Here is a 20,997-nt window from a genome sequence, read left to right as displayed (position 1 = left end):
TTCCACTTTTTAAAAGGAAAAATTTTAGTCTTTAAAGAAGTAAATACAGTTTCTGGAGTCCAGGCTTGGTAAGGAACAGAGAGAAGGAATGACAGGTTACGCAGACTATTTTGGAGCAAAAGTAGGGAGCAGCTAATACGCTGGCTTCTCATTTTGAGTTTATGAAGCTTGGGAACCTTTTTTAAACTCTAACAAAACGATTTTAAAAACCGACATCTTCTTGGACCCACCTAAACACTGCAACCCAGGGGAAACTATTCCTCCCAGTTCTGAGACACAGGCAGATGTGAAACCACAGAAAACAAGTCATGGGGTAGAAACCCCACACTCCAGCTGATGGATTCCCAGCCGGCTTTACTGAGCAACTCTAAGTCCCAATCTCAGGAGAGCACCCAGACAGTTTGATGAGTTTCATAAAAATAAAGTGGATTTTATTTAAAACATAAGGGGGCAGTATCCATTTTGGTTAATCAAGTTGGCCTGTAGCATTCTAATAGGATTCTAATGCCATCACACAGATGTCAAGGGCACTTTGAATGCTAAATACAAGAGTGAAGAGACTGACTAGTTTGGGTGGCTGAAACATTACACCCACCCAGCAATTTCCCTCCCTTTTTCTACAAATCCTCAGGCAATGCCATACTTGATCTGGCAGCTCAAGTTTCAACATTTCAAAGCAGAAGGGTTGAGAAGCTGGCAAAATGAAAAAAAAAAAAAAGCAAGGAAGAAAGGAAGAGAGAGTAAACTGAGAAGTGTAACTGACAGAGGCAGCTGCCACTGTGGCAGACCAGAGACCAGTCTCAGGTCAGTTTTTTCTTCGCAGTTGCTCTGACATCTTCCCAAGCAGACTGTGCTCACTACGCTCTTAAGCAAATGTGCCCAAGACTCAGGACAGAGAAGCCTGGAGAGCAAGCAGACGGGGTATGCTTTGATCCTGCTCCTAAGGGGTCCAGGTGACCATGGAGAGCCACAAACTGGGGCAGGACTGAACCTCGAGCAGTGCGGTTTCCTTCTCCTGTCCCACACAGCCTCAGCAGCTACAGCACCTGTCACGCTCCCCGGCAATAAAGCCCAGCAAACACATGCCAAGCCCGGCTTCCATTGCTCCTCAGTGTGTCTGAGCTGCCCACTGTCTACTGAGCAGCATACGCAAGACAGAAATAGGTAGCACCAAGAAATAACTGTAGTTGTCAAGGGTCTGTTCTCTCTCTCCAAAATTTCTGCCCCACTCCTAGAGTTCCAACCTAAGCCTGTCTAGCATCGGGAATGGCGAGTGGTGGAAACAAGCACTCAGTCAGGCAGCAGGCCTTTCCTGGCGGGGAAGAGCCTCAGTCTGAACTCTAGCTGACTCACCAGGTTCTTAGTTGAGACCACAGAAACTCTCCACTGTGCCTCTGACAGGAGGGTGGGAAAGCCACCTTCTGAAAAGCACCCAGACTTTCTGTTCCTCACAAGGCCAGCCCTAGGAGCCTTACGCAAGAACCTAACCTTGTGGGGTTTCATTGACACTAGCCTGAAAAAGGGGGTTCACTGCGGCCACCCGCTTTACCTACAGGGTAAACCTGAAAAAGGGGGTTCACTGCGGCCACCCGCTTTACCTACAGGGTAAAGCTCAGAGGCACTGTAAAGGTCACAGTTTACTGGACAACGGAGATCAGCTAATCCCTTCACATCAGGTAAGAGAGCAGGGGCGACTCACTGGAAAGGGAAAAAGTGACTTCAGAATGGAGATGCTCACAAGATTCCGAGTTTCCTTCCTCTGCCCACACCTGACCACCATATCACTATAGGTCTGTTTCCTGGAGTTACTTTTGTCAAGAAAAGTCTAGTTTTCAATAAAAAACAAATTGCAAGGCACAGTAAAAACAAAACACCAGAGTTAGTACAAGAACCCAATTCAGGTATGACAAGACCATTGTAGTTGAGCAGATGGGATTTAAATAGAGGGGCATGCTAACGGCTTGCGGGGGGGGGGGGGGGTGCGTGGCAGATAAAAATTCCAAAAAACATAAAACAGAACCAATGCCACAGGTCAGAAATACTGCAAAAGAAACAAAGACTGCCTTTGTGGGCATACAGCTACAACTCACGTTTACAGAGAAAATCTCTGAGCTCCTGCATGTTTTGGTAGAAACTCAAAAGCTAATAATAAAACAGGGAAAGGGAGAGAATATCTAACTCCAGAAAAATTATAAAAGGGTTAAAATATGAGATACAGGGCTGGGGATTTAGCTCAGTGGCAGAGCGCTTGCCTAGGAAGCGCAAGGCCCTGGGTTCGGTCCCCAGCTCCGAAAAAAAAAAAAAAAAAGAAAAAAAAATATGAGATACAGACTCAATACACAAGTAACTTTGAAAACAGCAAAAGGTCCAGAAATGTTCACTGGTAAACTTTACCAGACAAGAAAGAAACCACATCAATTCTGAGGAATTGCTTCCTAACTCATCCTGGATAGGCCATTCCTAACAACAAAAAGACAGTTACTGTAAGACAACAACCAACGCAGACTAATACTTCTCTGAACGCAGACGCAAAAATCCTGAAAAAAACATCGATCAAAGTCCAACCAGATACAAACAGAACCACGTACGACAACCGAGAGCTGCAAGTGTTTAATACACGGAGGTCTGTCAACGTGACCCATCGCACCGATAGGCTTAAGAAGCAAATCACAAGGTCGTGTCAAAAGATACCCAGACAACCATGAGATTCAGTGCACGGGCACCATCTCTCTCTGAGTGTGGGATGCATGTGTGTGTGAGGCACACCTGTGTGTCACACATGGAGGGCCCAGGCTAATTCTGGGCATCTCCCCCCCCGCTCTCCTCCACCTCAGCTCTCAATCAGGAGCTTCCTCAGCCTGGGGCTCACCTCAGCCACACTGGCAGACTGAAGAGTCAAGAAACTTCCTGGTCAGGGGGGTTGGGGATTTAGCTCAGTGGTAGAGCACTTGCCTAGGAAGCTCAAGGCCCTGGGTTCGGTCCCCAGCTCTGAAAAAAAGAACCAAAAAAAAAAAAAAAAAAGAACCAAAAAAAAAAAGAAAAGAAACTTCCTGGTCTGCTCTCCGACAAGGGCTGGGGCTACAGGCACACGCCACCTCACACGGCTTTTGTATGTTAGGGCTTGGAATCTGAGCTCAGGTCTTCAGGCTTGCACATCAAACACTTTACCCATTCCATAAACACAGCAACACGACAACAAGAACCACCCCCAAACTCTCAAGGGGCCAGCAAGATGGCTTACTGGGTATAAGACACCTGCCACCAAGCCCAACAACATGAGTTCAACCCTGGGATGAGCTATCTCTCCAGTCCCCTTAATGAAGGTTTTGTTTTGTTTTGTTTTGGTGCCCAGACATCTTTCCAGTCACTTCACTGAGGCCTGATTCCCACTCGGGTCTTGGTGACTCAGTACTGCTCACATGGGAACCTAAGGGAGTTCATCTTTTCTTAGAAGACGCTCCCTCCAGTCACCCTGGAGGGACCCTGTCTTAGTTCCATGGCTCTGCTTTCTTGTCTGTGCTGCTTCTGTTCATTTCTGTGTTCAAACGCTGAAGCTCCCCAAAGCATCAGAACATCAGAACATAGCTCCCTCCTATCCAGTCTCACAGCTTGAAAAATCAGTCAAGAGGACCAGGAGTTCTAAGACCAGCCTTGGCTATATAGGAAGTTGGAGGCCAGCCTGGGCTACATGAGACCTTATCTTAACAACAACAACAGCAACAACAAGTTAAGAAAGGAAAACATCATTGGACATTGTTTCTTTAGATTCAAGACCTACATATACAATCTGGACAAATCTTTGGTGGGTGGAGGAATGGAATATGCATGGAGTTCAGAAAGCAACTTGTGAGATCAGCAACCTGTGATTCAGATCTCTCCTCCAACCATATGACCCCAGGGATAAAACGCTTGCTGGCCTGCTTGGCACAAGGGCCTTTACTGGCTGAGCCATCTCAAGTCTTTGAGAGAAGCTGACCCTTCCATACTTAGAGGACTCCAAAGTGGCCAGGGAAATTAACAGCTAGGGGACTAAAGAAGGGAAAAATCATTTCTGCTATCGCCTACTTTAGGAAAGACAGACTGGGTTTTATGTTTAGTCAAGTCCCGCTTTTGAGATCAAAAGTCAACATGCTTCCAACAAGTGTAACAAAATGGGGCATCTTTCTGTCTCCCTTCATAATAACCTCTGGGTCCTGGGAGTCCCCTCTCGAGCTCCTGACCCGCTCCACTGTGATCCCGACACTTTTCTGGTTTCTGAAGTCACCATGTCATATATCACACCTGAGGACTTGAAGCTAGAACTAAAGATGAGAGACAAAGTCTTTCTGGGTCTGGGTTACTTCTTTTGAAAGTCCATCCACTTACCTGAAAGCCCAGAATTTACACTGTTTACAGCTGAACAGTACTCAGTGTGTAAATGTAACCCGTTCTCATCATCCACTCATCTGCTGACGGACATTTGGATTGTCCCTGTTTCCTGGCTATAATAGATAGGGTGGCCACCGACACTGCTAGAGGAGGGGCAAGGGACCAATAATACCAAGCTGGTTGATAAAGCCTCAAGGAATAATCCTCCCTCCCTCCCTCCCTCCTTCCTTGCACTTTTAGCATGATAAAACAGATAGTTTCCATATTTAATCTGTTTGGCGTTCTTTCACACCTATTGGATCGGTGGTCTGCCATCTTTAATATTGGAAAGTCTTAGCCATTAGTTGTCAACATTTTTGTCCCTTTATCTTTTCCTTCTTCTGACAGTCTAGTGACAATTATGTCATCAGTTTGAAGAATTTCAGCTGATACATTTCCAGCGGAGTGTGTCTTTCTGTGGCTGTGCTCAGTAGGCTGAAGATTCTTTTGAGCCTCGGGGGTCTTCCCAATCCTTTGCTTACTACTCATCTGCTTGACACTTCCCACAGCAGCCCCGAACACTTCAATCACACTTACCTTAGTCTATGTCACAACCATGTCATTCCTGCAGTGTGTATCCTCCTGCTGCGGAGGGAGGGGAAGCACTCTAATTTTACACCTCAGCCTCACACTGGACTGCCATGAACATGTGGCCCTCCCTTTAGCCTCTTTAGCAAGACAAGACAAAGGGTGTTTAGTGGCCAGATGCGCTTTCCTGAAGTAGGTCAGGTCTGCAATATCCTTTGCCTAGGAGAGCAGAGCTCTGTGATAGGCAACGCTGCCCACTGTGTTCCAAATGAGTCGAGCCACACGCTCACCACACACCCCCACACGCTCACCATATACCCCCACACGCTCACCACACACCCCCACACGCTCACCACACACCCCCACACGCTCACCACACACCCCCACACGCTCACCACACACCCCCACACGCTCACCATATACCCCCACATGCTCACCACACACCCCCACACGCTTACCACACACCCCCACACGCTCACCATATACCCCCACATGCTCACCACACACCCCCACACGCTCACCACACACCCCCACACGCTCACCATAAAAGCGCAAGAGCTTAGTGTTCATGTTTAGCTCGTCTTTCACATGAGCAAATCCTGTTGAGTTCACGACTACTGCTGTCTCTCCAGTCCTACCATCTAAGGCAGGGGAAGGGGTGTGAGCACACGGAGGACTGATGGTTCCCTGGTGAACAGTTGTAATCTGCAAACACTCAGACTCCATGGTCAGTTGATAACCAGGCACTTCATCTCCCCGAGAGTTAGCCAGGCTTGCTGGGGACAGGGACGGCCCAAAGAGGACCCTAAGGAGACCCTTCCAATCTGCAGTGAAAAGTTAATTCTCTGTTGTCTTCAAAAACATGTTGAGGAACAGGATGCAGAGGCAGCATTTCATACACTTCACACGACTTTGTATGTTACATGAAGCACAGGCCCAAGGTAAAAAAAAAAACAGAGAAGAAGAAAAAACAGAGGAAAAAAAGACGGTCTAACCAAAACCCCAGAACCTCACATATTACAACTGAGAATATTTACATAAGGGTCTTATGTGGACAAAGCATGAAATTTGAAAATTATTTTTACATCTATAAATATTAAGTATGCTTATAAAACTAGACTTAGAATGAAGCCTGTCAGAGAACAAAGTATACAAAATGACAATTCTTTATTAGTACTTTGGTAAAACACTGTTTCCATTAAAATGATGCCTGCTATTTACGACAAGCTGCTGACCACCACCCTGAACTCCATATAACAGTCCAAACTGAAACAGTCATAGTCATACTGCATAATTTTTATCTGAAAGAGATTTACCTATGTAAAGTCAACTCAAACACATAAAACTAATGCTAAAAACCCCTCTGACCAACACCCTTAATTCTTGATTTTAAAGATACATTAGTGCCTTTTTGCTCATCAAATAATACTGTAAGGAAGACAACACTAACCATTATGTAAAGACTGGCTCGTGCATTGAGAGAATGAGGCCCTGTGGAGAACATTACTGCTCAGAATTTGGGACACTCACTGCTTCCAACCAAAACCAGATACTAACTCGACAGTCATGAAAGGATTAACATGGGCTGTAGGTTAAGACTGAACAATGAAATTGCATATAGCTACCAAAGGGAATAAAAAGGGCTTTTCATTCCAAAATGTATTAATTAATGTACTAATGTATTAATGAAATTAATTAATGTATTAATGAAATTAATGCCTATGTTAACCATATGCAAACATCACAGGGTAAAGAACAATAATATCATAATGTTAATTCCCTAGAACATCTTAATTCTGCATGATGCAAACACATTAGTCTAGTTGGCCAACAGCCTAACAAGTCTACTGTGGATGGCAGACACTAAACGAGTAGCGAAACAGGCAGAGACGACTTCCCTAAAGCAGTAAGGAGAACACATCTCCAGCTGGGCATAGCAGCAGTGCCTCGGATCAAAACACTTTTGGAAGCTGAGGAGGAAGCATCAGGAGTTCAATGCCAGCCTGGGCTACACATGGAGACCTGTCTCAGAAAACCAAAGGGGGGACACGCTGAAGTAGGAGAGTGCCTGACAGACATGTGCAAAGCCCTGGGTTCCATTCCTAGCACCACACACACCCAAAACCCAAAACCCACACACAAAGAACAAGAAGCATATGTCACGTTGTGCTAACTTCAGATAACTCGGACTGAGGATGAGGCTCAGTCACAGCCCTGGGTTTAAGAACCAACACTGGAAGTCAGGCAGAGCCGTCCAGTTCTCAGCATCGGAGGAGCAGCAGCTCAGGCTCATTCTCGGCTACACAGCAAGTTGAAAACACAGACAGAAACAAGACCTGGCCTAAGACGTCACTGCTTCAAAGATGATTTAAATTAAGGGGTTGGATATGTAAGCTCAGTGGTAGCGTAGCTGTCTAACGTAAGCAAGGCCCCGGCATTAACCCTCAGTACTTCATCAAACCTCCCACGAGAAAACAACTGCGGTACATCTGCTCATGTGAGCTCTGCTCATGTGAGCGCATACGTCCATCTTCATTCTGAAGTCACCTGAACTTCATACGTCATTAGTTGAAAGATGAGGCTAAATATCAAAGATATCACATGTGAAATAAACCATAGAAGAAAGCACACTGACTCTGTACCATTCCAAATACTGTATGGGCATGCGTGTTAATGTGGATTCATTGCGCATGCACGTGTGTGTGCAAGTCTGAAAGGTTTTAGAGAACACCTTGGGTATCCTCGGGAGCTATTCATGTTTGGGGGGGAAAGCAAGGAATTTCTAACTGGCCTAGGGCTGCAGAACAGGCTGGGCTAGTAACCCATATGGATGTCATACACAGTATGCTCCACTGCCATCGTGGTTTTAACTGCTACATGCTGTTATTCACTCATTAGCCCACTGCTAGGTCTCCAGGTTTTCAATGTGTGTGTGTGTGTGTGTGTGTGTGTTTTTCCTCTTCATTATTTATAAGTTTCTAGAGACTCTAATTGAAATGAAATATCTGAACCAGAACTGTAGGATCACTTTGCACTTTCGAAACTGATTTTTTTTTTCCTTTTCTTTTTTTCAGAGCTGGGGACCGAACCCAGGGCCTAGCAAGCGCTCTACCACTGAGCTAAATCCCCAACCCCGAAACTAATTCTTTTTAATTCTTCCAGTTAAATAATGTGCGTTCTCTCTCTCCTGTATTTTCTTAAGACAGGGTCTCATGTAGCCCAGGCTGGCCCTAAACTTTACTATGTAGTCAAAGCTGACCTTTAACTCCTTCTCGGCTCCCTGCTTTTATCTCCCAGGCACAAGGATTGTATGCAAGCACCATCAACCATTACCCAATGGTTTCAAGGTTTGAGTTTTTCATAATTCAATGCTCATGCCCTTTGGAATATTGTTTATTACGCTGTGGCACTGTTTATACCTAAATTTTCTTGAAGAGTCAGATATTCCAGAAACAAATGACCAGACCGTTGCTCTGCCAATTCACGGTTATCACATCTGACAAGCAGCAAGCTCCGGATCCACAGCTCTCTATCTGGGCTCTCTACAGCTTACTCATCCACCTAACTATGCTGTCAAATCCGTTTAAGTGGCTATAAATTTACATTATAAACAGTGCTACTTTAAGGACTAATTGGGTACTTAGAATATACTTATTAGAATATACTTAGGTTTTTTGTTTTGTTCTAAGAGAGGGTCGCACTAAGTAGCCCAGGCTGACCTCAAACTGTAGATCCTCTGGCCTGAACTCCAGCCGCAGGGATTACTCTAAGTATGATTGTACTATTCTTTTTCTAAAATTATTTGGGCAATCCTTGGCCTTTTTTATTTACTGAGACAGTCTCGCCATGTAGTCCAGGCTGGCCTCAATCTTGTGGTAGTCCTCCTACTTCCCACCCAATGCTGGGATTATAGGTAGGCATCCCGAGGCACAGTTTTCTCTTCTATTTCATGTGGATTTTACAATAATTTTATAAATACTATAGAAAAATTGTATGAGATTATTTGAAACTGTATTGTCTACAGATTTTCAGAACTGAAAATTTTACACTGGTGCATTTCTCTACATACACACTTTTCTGCACGTACTCAGGACCGCCAACTTTTCCAGAGCTCAGTTTGGCATCTCCACCAGATTTACTTCAAGTAAATCAGGCATAGGTAAATGAGAGGCACCCCTCGCTTAGCACATGGGGCGTTTCTCGCCTGTATGGCCTCTTTTATGTATAGAAAGAGATGCTCTTTGAGAAAATGCCTTCCCACACTCATTACATTCAAAGGGCTTCTCACCAGTGTGACTTCTCATGTGTATAACTAGTAATGAACACTGAGAGAAGGCTTTGTCACATTCGCTGCACTCATAAGGTTTCTCCCCATGAAGAGTAAGCGACGAGACTCGAGAAAAGGCTTTCTCACATTCATGGCATTTAAATGGTCTCTCTCCAATGTAGATTTTTTCATGTTCGAGGAGATTTTGCCTCTGACTAAGGGCTTTTTTCCACCCTGACTGCAATGATAAGGTTTCTCTCCAGTATGAACTTTCTTGTGCTCAGTCAGATTTGATTTCTGGCTGAAGGCCTTCCTACACACTGTACACGCATAGGGTTTCTCACTGGTATGAGTTCTCTGATGTCTGATGAGGTTTGACAACTGAATAAAGGCCTTCCCGCACTCAGTACACTCATAAGGTTTCTCTCCAGTATGTATTTTCTGATGGGTAATAAGGTTTTCTTTCCGGCTGAAGGTTTTCCCACACTCGTTACACTTATAGGGTTTCTTGGCCATGTGATTCCGCATATGCACAGTAAGGGAAGAACTCTGTGAGAGGGCTTTCCCACACTCGCTGCATACGTAAGGTTTCTCACCTGTGTGACTTCTCATATGTATGATAAACACTGAGCACTGAGAGAAAGCCTTTCCACACCTATAACATTTATAGGGCTTTCCCCCTATGTGGCTTCTCACATGCAGAGTGACAGATGACAATCGAGAGAAAGCTCTACCACACTCATCACATGCATAAGTTTTCTCCCCAGTGTGAATTTTCTCATGCTCAATAAGATTCTGCTTCTGGCTGAAAGATTTCCCACACTCCTTACATTCATAGGGTTTCTCTCCAGTGTGGACCCTCTCATGTTCAATGAGATTGGATTTTTGACTGAAAGCTTTCCAACAATCCTTTGCATACGGTTTCTCCCCAGTATGGATTCTTTGATGTCTAATGAGGTTAGACATTTGAATGAAAGCTCTCCCACATTCCTTACACAAATACGGCTTTTCCCCAGTGTGAATTTTTTGATGTGTAATGAGATTTTCCTTCCTGCTAAAGGATTTTCCACATTCTTTGCAGCCATAAGGTTTTCCCAGAGCATGATTTTTCTCCTGTGTGAGGTGGTCACATTTACGAGGGAAGCCTTGTCCACACTGATTACGTATAAAGGGTGAGCAACGGTCAGACAGTGTTCCACACTTATCACATTCAAAGTTCTCGCCTCCTACACAGGCTCTCTTATAACTAGGTATGTCTAAATTTCCGTCCAAACCCTTAGTAAGTGAATCGCAATCACAGAGGTTTTGTCTTAAAGGAACAACATCTAAGCTCAAAGGAGAGACTTTTGCAGCCCTTTTATAATCAGTGACACTTTCCTTAATCAGAGATTTCCTGGGTGTGGGTGTGCCTTTCCTCACCAGGGTTTCCTGTTGTTTCTCCATCTGTTCATCAACTTCCCAAACTTCTAAAACGGAGGACCAAAAATCATTACTTGTGAAATTCTCTATCACTATACTATTCAACAATTTAGAAATCTGAATCCTTATGGTGGGCCTTAGTCAGTCAATAAGAAACTAAAATGCAAATGCCCTCGTTCTTAAAGACTGAGAGGTTAACTCCTACCCGTAACATTATAGGGGGAAAGCCCAAAGCAACCCCAAAACCTGGCACTTGTAGGTCTAAGTAGCACTGACAGGGTTTTTTTAAAAACAGCATCCTTGATTATAAGAAAGAAATCAGCAAAGTGAATGGAATGAAAATGAGGGGTAAATGCTTAATAGACTAGGGTAAGGGGTAAAGTATCAGCAAGATAAAGTTTGTATTTGTGGTTAAGCATGGTGGGCCAGACTGAATGTGTATGCTTACTCCCTCCTTTTCCCAAAAGAATAAAGGGCCAAACGTTAAAGGCATAAGAAATACAAAGCAATATATAACAGACCAGATTTCAACAAGACAGTAGGAGATGAAGGACCGCTAGTGACAAGACAAGAATCCCAAAAACTCAGAGACAGCAGGCAGGTGCTCCTTTTGACCACTGCTTTCCTACATCACACCGAATGCTGGGCTAGTACATAAGAGAAGGAAACAGAAAAATGTACAGTTTGGAAAGGGGGGAACCACATTAATACCGTTTGCTCACAGACAGCAAGTTCATCTGTGCAGAAATATCTAAACAACAACAACAACAACAATGAAACCTGTTGGTGGCCATCATTGCAGGATGGCAGACACAGGGTGGCATGCAGGAATGAACTGCTCATCAGGGAGGAACAAGCAGGATTTGAAGTTCACACATGACTATTTTTATCAGTACTCCTCACAACAAAATAAATACAAATCTAATAACATATACAGAACCTGCAATGGGAAAAACATAAAAATCTTGACTTCTAAATTGAAGAATAAATGGATACTGTATGCTGATGGATAGGAAGACCCAAACTCCGAATGCTAGCTCTTAGACCATCGGACCTCAGACTTGTGAGTAAGCTCTAGCAGCCATACTGAGTGGAAGAGACGAAGGGAACAAGGAACAGAATAAAGACCCCAGAATCAGACTCAAATAACTACAGTCAGTTGGCCTTTGACAAAGGAGCATGGGTAACACAACAGGGCAGAGATGGTCTTCTCAACAACGTGTTGCAACAACTGGACATCTGCACCAAACCAACTGTGTCTAGACACAGACCTTACACTCGTCACAAAGCCAACAAACCACAGCACTAAGGATAAGCACAACGCTGTGAACAGGACAAGGCCAGGGCCATGGTGGGGGGGCTGGAGAGAGGGTGATAAGGGCAAGGGCCTGATCAATGAAAAAAAGCAAGCTGAGCGCCATTAGGACATCAAAACTTGAAGCTGGAGAGATGGCTCAGTGGTTAAGAGCACCCGACTGCTCTTCCAGAGGTCATGAGTTCAATTCCCAGCGACCACATGGTGGCTCACAACCATCTGTAATGAAGTCTGATGCCCTCTTCTAGTGTGTCTGAAGACAGCTACAGTGTACTTATATATAATAAATGAATAAATCTTTAAAAAAAAAAAAGACATCAAAACTTCTGCTCCGCAGAAGACTCAGGCGAGACGACAAGCACAGCCAGAGAGGACGCACAGCAGATACGGGAGAAGGATCATCATATGGCATACTCAAACAACACAGAAAACAAGCCAGGCAGTGGTGGCACACTCCCTTAATCCCAGCCCTTAGGAGGCAGAGGCAGGTGCACCTCTGAGTTCAAGCCAGCCTGGTCTATGGAGCTAATTCCAGGAAAGCCAGAGCAATGCAGAGAAACCCAGTCTTGAAAAAAATAAAGCAAAACAACCCCCAAACTCCAAACAAACAAACAAAAACCTTACGAGGGGAGGTGTGGCTGAACATGCCTGTGGTTCCAGGTGGCTCAGAACCATCTGTAAAGAGATCTGATGCCCTCTTCTGGTGTGTCTGAAGACAGCGACAGTGTACTCATATACATGAAATAAATAAATAAATCCTTAACAAAAACAAAGGATGAGACAGTTCAAACTATCCTTCCTAAACACAACCTCGTAAGTTGGCATGTGACTGGTGGAACTGCCCTCTGCCTGTCTGAGCATCAGACTCAGAACTAAAGAGGAACCATGCATGTTTCTTCGGAGACTAAAACAGGCAGCGAGCACCCACAGCTGGAAAGCATTTCTTGTTCAACCACAGGTACTTTCTTGATCATTTTTCGAGAAAGAACTCCCTCAAGAGCTCACTCCTTTAGGACTAACTTCTGGAAGCTTAAAAGGCAGAGTTTCTTTAGTCCTTCTCCGAATTTGATGAACCATTTACTTTCCTCACATAAACTCCTGACATAGCCGCTAGTCGCTTTCCTTGCTATAACTGGACCTTACTATACACCACTGTGTAAGAAAATGGCTGGGTCTCTAACCGAGGCAGGAGAAAGGTTTATTTCTGGAGAAAATGAACCAAAGAGGCTCTAGACTTAGAAGCAAGCAGATGCAGAAGGACTCAGGTTAACAAAAAGAGTAGGAGTGATTTAATGTTTATATACTGAATGCTGAGACCTCCAATCCTTTTCATTAGTGTCCTGCAGGGTGCTTGGCATGTGCCTCCAGGTACACGGAAGTTTAAAGAAAAGAACCCTAGGTGGTGGTATTTGGTTCTTTTAGGTTCTGATTTAACCAGTACAGTCAACTACTCAAAACAAACATGAAAATTTGTATTACCTTTTTTTGATCAATAGATAGATAGTTTTCCTAAAAGCAGGGAAGATAAAGTGAGATTAGCCACTGTAGGATCTGCAATTTCTGTTGATTCTGGAGAAAACTAAACATGCATAGAAAAACACAAAGAAATTGGGCTAAGGAGATGGCTCAGTTGGTAAAGTGCTAGTCTTGCAAGCAGGCGGACCCGAGTTCAATCCTCAACACTCATGAAGAAACAGAAGGTTTTCTCTCTCTCTCTCTCTCTCTCTCTCTCTCTCTCTCTCTCTCTTTTTTCTTTTTTTCAGAGCTGGGGACCGAACCCAGGGCTTTGCACTTGCTAGGCAAGCGCTCTACCACTGAGCTAAATCCCCAACCCCGAAGGATCTCTTTATAGCTCAAAGGTCAGCCAATTTAGCCCAACTGGTGAGTTTCTGGCAAAGAGAGGCTCAGCCTTAAAGGAAATAGGTGGCATTTCTGAGGATATTTGTCCTCTGTCCTCCACACACCATACAGAAATAAAAATAAACTGTACAAAAGGAAAACAACAGCTCCATGAGAGTAAGAGACACAAACCACAAGTTCTTTTTCCCCTCCATGAACTATCATAGAATCCTGGTAAATCTGTGCATTCTATATCAAAGCTCATTAATTTTCATAAGGTAATAATTATAAAAGCATTTGAAGATTAGATTGTCCCAATTAATTCCAATCCAAAACTGTTAGTAAGTATGGAGAGAATGTCAACTATCTAGTTATAACTTATTTTTATATATGCTTAATGAATGAGCCATATTTCCAATAAAAAGTATACAGTGACCCAGAGTCAAGCCCCCTCTAATGACTGTCATTCTCAGACAGCAAGTGCTGTCATCTTGTCCTGTGGGTTTCCACACCTGTGAGTGTCATCAACTGTGAGGCACAGACTACGTTACACTTGCTCCGTTAGGTCTCCCAGGGATCTTTGTAACTTTGCTGCCTCTACATACAAGCCAAACGACACACACAATGAAAGAAAGAACCTTTCAAAGTCCTGCAACCAACTCAGGAACCGATTAGGAAAACAAGACACAGGTTTCCTCTTGGAGGGGAGCGGGGCTTCACAGTTAAGTACTGGATACCAAAGTGTGAAAGCGGCTTCAGACTCCAATCCCTCTGGGGGAAGAAGAGTGGCAGGACAGGGACACTTACTGGGAACTGAGCTCAACATTAATTAATTGTTGAGCCCCCAGGTGAAAGGAAAAGATGCAAGAGAGTTCTACAGTTCTGGAGGCATTGAAGATAACATTCCAACACTGTTGTTTCTAGAGCTAAGCGTCAGATTAAGGAGATGAGCACAGATATATCAGGTAGGCACATAAAAGGAAAGTGTCCATATGTAACTTACAATGACCTGAACCTGAAGGAATGAGGGTTCTGAACTGCGAGGTGTCACGGGGGAGGGCCAGGGACGATAACATAAAGAAGACACAAAGTTGGAGTGAGGACTGTGAAAGCTATGGACCATGCCAGCATCGTTATTAGGCATCTTATACACTGCTTGCAGAGAAGCGGACAAAGCCAGCAGCAGACAGCTGTCACACAATGTGATGGAGTCAGCAGGAAGCTTCTCAAGGAATGTTGTACAGAGGAACACAGGCTATCTTGAGTGTGCACACAGAGTGTGCACAGTGTGGCCTTGGGAATGATAACCACAGCCCTTCCTGGGGAAAGAGTCTGTTTCCAGGAACTGAAATCTTGACTCCCTTGAGACCCTGGGCCCTACCTCAGCTCTTGTCAAGTTTACCCATGGGCAAGAACACAGATGTTACTGTTTCCTTGTCCTTCCAACAGAGTCTCTGAAGTTTTCAAGTAGCCTGGTTCCTAACAGTCCAAGGGAAGTTGAGAAAAGGAGTCATGCAAAACGCATTTTATAAAACAAGAAGAAATAAACAGTGAGTGAGACCTTAAGAAAAATCCAAGGAAAGAGAGAGGAGAGAGGAAAGAGGAAAGCTATTTCCAAGAAGGGTGCTTTATTAGATAAATAGAGCAGAGGTCTCCCTGATTCAGTATGGTGCATCAAACACATCTCACTCTATAGAAAGAAAGAACAGAATAGTACATCCTCATTGAAACTTTTAACTCCAGAATAGGGCTAGAGAGGTGGCTCAGTGGTTAAGAGCAGCTCTTCCAGAGGTCCTGAGTTCAATTTCCAGCAACCTTATGGTGGCTCACAACCATCTGTAATGAGATCTGATGCCCTCTTCTGGTGTGTCTGAAGACAGTGACAGTGTACCCACATACATAAAATAAATAAATCTAAAACAAAAACAAACTCCAGAATATAAGCAAAGAACAGAAAATGGGTTAAGGTAGAGAAGAAGTCCAGAGGTCAAGACTTACTTCTCTCAGATAAGATATCTAGGAAACTGAGTTCTGCCAAACATAGACATATTTTCCAACTCTGAGACCCAGGTGTGTTGACACAGTGGAAGGAGGCACCTAGCTGACTTCACATGGTCCTGACAAATGGCAGAGGAGGAACAACTGAGTAAGCAGACGCAAACAAACCTTACTCTGGAAAAACACGCTGTTGGCACAGGAGGGTGGGAGGGACCAGAAGATAAAGGAATCATAAAGATGATAGTCCCTTCTGCTTGGGACAATGGGTAACCCAACTTTGAACCTGATGGCATGGTCAGTGTGAAACACAAAGACTTTCTATCGGCTCAGAACATTTTTTTTTCTTTGTAGTAGATGCAGGAGAAAATACCCGGACAATGAGGCCCTGACAAACAATGAGAATCAGAAAACCACGCCATCAGATCTGTATAAGGACAGTACAGAAGCAAAACCCCAAAACAATCTCTGGGCTGACGGAGGTGGCTGCAGGTAGAACACTGGCGTAGAATCACATGTTGGGGAGAGTGTGTGTGATTCCTAGCACTGGAAACAACACTAACAAATGTGGGGAAGGAAGAAAAACAATCCACAAGTCTGAAGGACACTGAGCACACTTGGCTGCGTTTCTAAAGCCTTAAAGAAAGCACAACAAAGCAACTCCCCAGACATGAATCCCTGACTACTTGTGTGGATGATCAGGCCAAGTGATCTGAGGAGAAACGACTGGGCTTCTTTCCCAGCAACATTTAAAAGTAGAAAAACAACACAGAACTGACAAAGGCTCACAAGACACTACCCACAGTAATACATTGGGAAAGAAAATAAGGCTTAAGAATCTGTTACAGCCAACCTTGTCAAATGCAGTAATTCAGAAAGGTATTCTGCTGGAACTGGATTTACAGTGGTTACGAGCTGCCCATTGTGGTGCTGGGGACTAAACCCAGGTCCTCTGCAAGGCACACGCTGTTACCTGCTGAGCCATTCTTCTAGTACTCAAAGGTATTTTCCTACACACAAAATAAATTATAGGCTGGGATGTGGCTCAGTTGGCAGAGGATGTGCCCAGCATGTAAGGCCCTGGGTTTAATCTCCAGCGTCACATAAACCCAACACTTGAGGTAGAGAGGCAGAGGGATCAGAAGTTCAAGAGATTTCAAGGACATCATGGTCTCTCTAAAATCCAACAAGAAAGAAACGAAAGACCCATCCGAACACACACATGCTAACTTCTAAGATCCACACATAGACTTTGTTTTGTACGTTGTTAACAGGCCCAGCTTCAAACAGCATTTTATTTTCACTGCTATTACTATAAATGGACATTCTTTTTTTTATGTCCTCTTAGTTGTGAGGTATTCGTGAAAGGCATTAGTTTTTGTGTTACCTTCCTAGTACCTCACTGGATTCTTACACAACCTGACACACCTTCTCAATTGATCCTAGCATTTTCTAGGGATACAATCCCAACATCTGTAAATTCAAATGGTTTTATAATTTCATTTCTAGTTCTTTCAAAACTGTTTTTAAATTTTCATTTTGTATTATTTACTTCCCAAGGAGGCCAGAGAAGGTATCAGATCCCCTGAAAGTGGAGGTACAGACAGCTGTAAGCTGCCATGAGGGTGCTGGGAACCAAACTCAGGTCCTCTGAAGAACAGCCAGTGCTCTTAAGTGGTGGCCATATCTCCAGCCCCCTTTCAATTCTTAAAGAACTTGTGTTTTTTGTTTTTTTGTCTAATACAAAATAACAAAATAATAAATAACATACAGAATGTTAAAAAAGAGAACTTAGAAAGCTCCACTTCTCAAAGTAGACAGAAGACAGACAGATAGCTTGGCAAACTCATATATCCAGTATAGTCCTAAGAAAAAAATCAGCATGGTTTTTCCAAAGAAGACAGTTAAATCTAAAATACATATGGCAAAATAACCAGGAGAGCTCTGGAAACAAGGGAGTGAATGCGGCTGAGAGAGAGAGGACAAAGTGTAAAGGACGAAGGACACTGTAACGTGTATTTTTGGATGGTTTGCATTTTTTAAGCTAGTAGGCATTTGAGGAAGATGTGGATAAGTGGAAGGAGAAGCCACATTACTGTCTAAGGCAGGAACGTAACCTTCAAAACCATGGGACTAGTGAGGCCTGCGCAGTACAATGGAAGGCGCCACTCACTTCAGAACACAAGGTGAAGCCTTCCAGAGTGCAGTGAAGCCAAGGACTAAGACTGTGTAAGCAGATGAGCTGTGAACATGAAAGAGGTGGGGTGCAAGGATCACAGGAAGGTACAATGATCACAAGGTAAGCGGAGACACACTGGAAGGCGGGCACGCTGAACTCATAGGGATTCTGCCCTTCTGAAAGAACACAACTCCATAGGGCAGTCATCCCTAGAGTAGAAATGTCATACAATCTGACAAGTGGCATGTCACGCACACATCTCTCATTTAGAAGACTAGGGCTGTTCGGTCCCCAGCTCCGAAAAAAGGAAAAAAGAAAAAAAAAAAAGAAGACTAGGGCTGTTAGCGCAGTCTTGGGAAAGGGGAACGGGGCCCTCACTGAACTCTGTCACACGGCTTTGTCATTAAGAGCCATTCCTCACTCCCTCACCTGGAGAGCGTCTCCAAAACATCTCCTCCTCCAGCACCCACGGCTCATCTTCTTGCTCCAACTTGAAGATCACATCTGGTTTGGTGACATGACAACCTGGTACAGAAAACAGGAGAGAACTTGCATGTTAATGCTGGTGACATCTACAGATATGGGGCTGGATCCTGTGTTGAGGACTTAGGAAGGAGAATCAAGGAACTTGCACACTGACACAAGTATCTACCCTCAGGGCTGGAGCACACACAACCATGAGGGGAGGCTCCTCCAGCAACTCGGGAGGGAAAAGCAATGTCAGTGACTGGAAAGCTCTCCTTACCCACGGTCACTAGGTTGCTGTAGGTCTCCAGCATCACATCTCGGTACAAATCCCTCTGAGCAGGCTTCATTTGCTGCCATTCCTCCTGGGTAAGGTCCACAGCCACATCCTTGAATGTCACTGTTTTCTAGGAAAAAATTTCCCAATTAATCTGAAGCCATCAAAATTAGGGCTTGTGATCAAAGTAAGTAAGAATTCATTTGGCTGGTAACCAAGGGCCAGTCCTCATATCTGCCAAGCTTCACGTATACAGAGGGGCACTACATGGTAGTGAAATATCCTCTAAGGCCACTGAACCCGAGTCAGCAAGCATTCGCTCATGCTGTCACTAGCGACTGAGCTCTACTGTGAGAGGGACGAAATAGCAGAGCATGACTCACAAGGAAGGAGCGCAGACCTGACAGGCACTGAGATACTCCACTTAGCGGGAAGGGAACGGGGCAGAGCAACAGGGAAGAGAAAGAGGCAAGAAGAAAGGCATGAAGGGGGCTGGGGATTTAGCTCAGTGGTAGAGCACTTACCTAGGAAGCGCAAGGCCCTGGGTTCAGTCCCCAGCTCCGGAAAAAAAAAAAAAAGATTGTGCAAAAGAAGATAAACCCATGACAGTAGGCATGAATGGTTGACGAGAACATGTTTCTCAAACTTAGGGTCAAATATCTCAGTAGTTTTATGTTGACTGGCCTCTTTCCTTTACATTGATAATAGAAAGCATGCCCCATCACTAGCTGTAGATGTCAGTTTCTTCGTGTGAGAGAGAGAGGTTATGCAAGTACACTCCTTGATATGGGTATGGAGAACAGGACAACTCGAGGAGTCGGTTCTTCACCTCTCCTCTGTGTGTCTCAGGGACAGAACTCGGGCTGTCCGCCTTGCACACGCTAGGTGAGATGCCCTCACTGAGCTCCAAGCCCAGCTCAAGAACCACAGCCAGCATTTCTCCTGCTGAGCCACTGTGTCAGCCCTTTTAACTTACGAGTTTTCATTGGTGCTGTTGTGTTTAATGTATGGCCCACAGCCATTCTTGATTCACTGCAGCCTAGAGAAACCAAGAGGTTGGTCTAGGCAATGTTTTCCTGGACACAATATGGGCCCCGGGCATGCCCATATCCCTCTATCCACCCACCCCCACTCCCACACCCATAGTAAACTAAAGAATATCAAATTATAAAAAAAACAAACTAGGCCAAGGAGACAGCTCAGTGGATATGGGCACTTGCAACCAAGATTAACAACCTTGTTAAAAGCCCAGGACCCACAAGGTGGAAGGAAAGAACTGACTCCAGCCAGCTTCCCTCTGACTTCCATATCTAAGTCCTGGCACATGCCTTCTTCAAACACCAACTAGCACATGAAATGTTTTTGTTGTCTGGAGACTGGGTTCCACCACGTAACATAGTGGATCAAGCTGGGCTTGAACTCACAGAGAAGCGGGGGCCTCAGCCTCCTGAATACTGGGATTTAAAAGGGGACTAACACCTGCCCAGAAAGTAAATGCAATTAAAAGAAAAACCAAGGCCAGGGTGGAGGCACATGCCTTTAACCCCAGCACTTGAGGCTGAGGCAGGTGGTTCTCTGATTTCAAGGTCAGTCTGGTCTACAGAGCATGCTCCAGACAGCCAGGGCTGTAAAATAGAGAATTTGGTGTCTACAGAGCATGCTCCAGACATCCAGGGCTGTAAAATAGAGAATTTGGTGTCTACAGAGCATGCTCCAGACATCCAGGGCTGTAAAATAGAGAATTTGGTGTCTACAGAGCATGCTCCAGACAGCCAGGGTTGTAAAATAGAGAATTTGGTGCAACCCCCCCCCCCCCAACGACAAATCAATCTAAATGGGCAATGGCTCTCAATACATATTTCTTTGAAAACAGACACAATAAGCCACATGCAATGTTAAATATTGCCAGGTATTATACATATGCAAATCAAAATCACACTGGGGCAGACTTCATATACAGCAGGATGGCTACAGTCAAAAGAACAAATGACAGGGCTGATGAGGACACAGAGAAATTACATCCCTCATGTACTGCAGGGAGAGGTAAAATGATTCAAGTATTTTAATAATAGTTTTTAATATTAAAGGGGTGATTCCTTAAAAGTTTAAATTAAACATGAGACTCACCAATTCTGTACCTAGATGCACACACATGAGAAAACTGAAAATGTCATGGCTCAGTGGTTAAGAGCACTGGCTGTTCTTCAAGAGGACCCGAGTTCAATTCCCAACATCCACATGGCAGCTCAAAACTGTCTGTAACTCACCCTCATACACACACATGTGCAGGCAAGACACCAATGCAC

General features: G+C 44.4%; 1 protein-coding gene and 1 pseudogene across 2 annotated transcripts in view; both read right to left on the bottom strand.

The window, feature by feature from the left end:
* Zfp568 (zinc finger protein 568) overlaps window positions 1-20,997 on the bottom strand; it is a 51,156-nt gene that overhangs the window by 17,319 nt on the left and 12,840 nt on the right. For both annotated transcript variants that reach the window (XM_039093718.2, NM_001419981.1), the window contains exons 5-6: window positions 18,695-18,821; window positions 18,379-18,474 (exon numbers count right to left, since the gene is read on the bottom strand). In XM_039093718.2, coding sequence (XP_038949646.1) covers window positions 18,379-18,474; window positions 18,695-18,821 — 223 coding nt within the window. The remainder of the gene's footprint in view (window positions 1-18,378; window positions 18,475-18,694; window positions 18,822-20,997) is intronic.
* Znf568l-ps1 (zinc finger protein 568 like, pseudogene 1) lies at window positions 9,248-10,645 on the bottom strand (annotated as a pseudogene).

This window comes from Rattus norvegicus, chromosome 1, assembly GCF_036323735.1.
Source record: "Rattus norvegicus strain BN/NHsdMcwi chromosome 1, GRCr8, whole genome shotgun sequence".
Lineage (NCBI taxonomy): Eukaryota > Metazoa > Chordata > Mammalia > Rodentia > Muridae > Rattus > Rattus norvegicus.
Note: the sequence above shows the minus strand (reverse complement) of the source record. Positions and strands in the feature narration are given on the sequence as shown.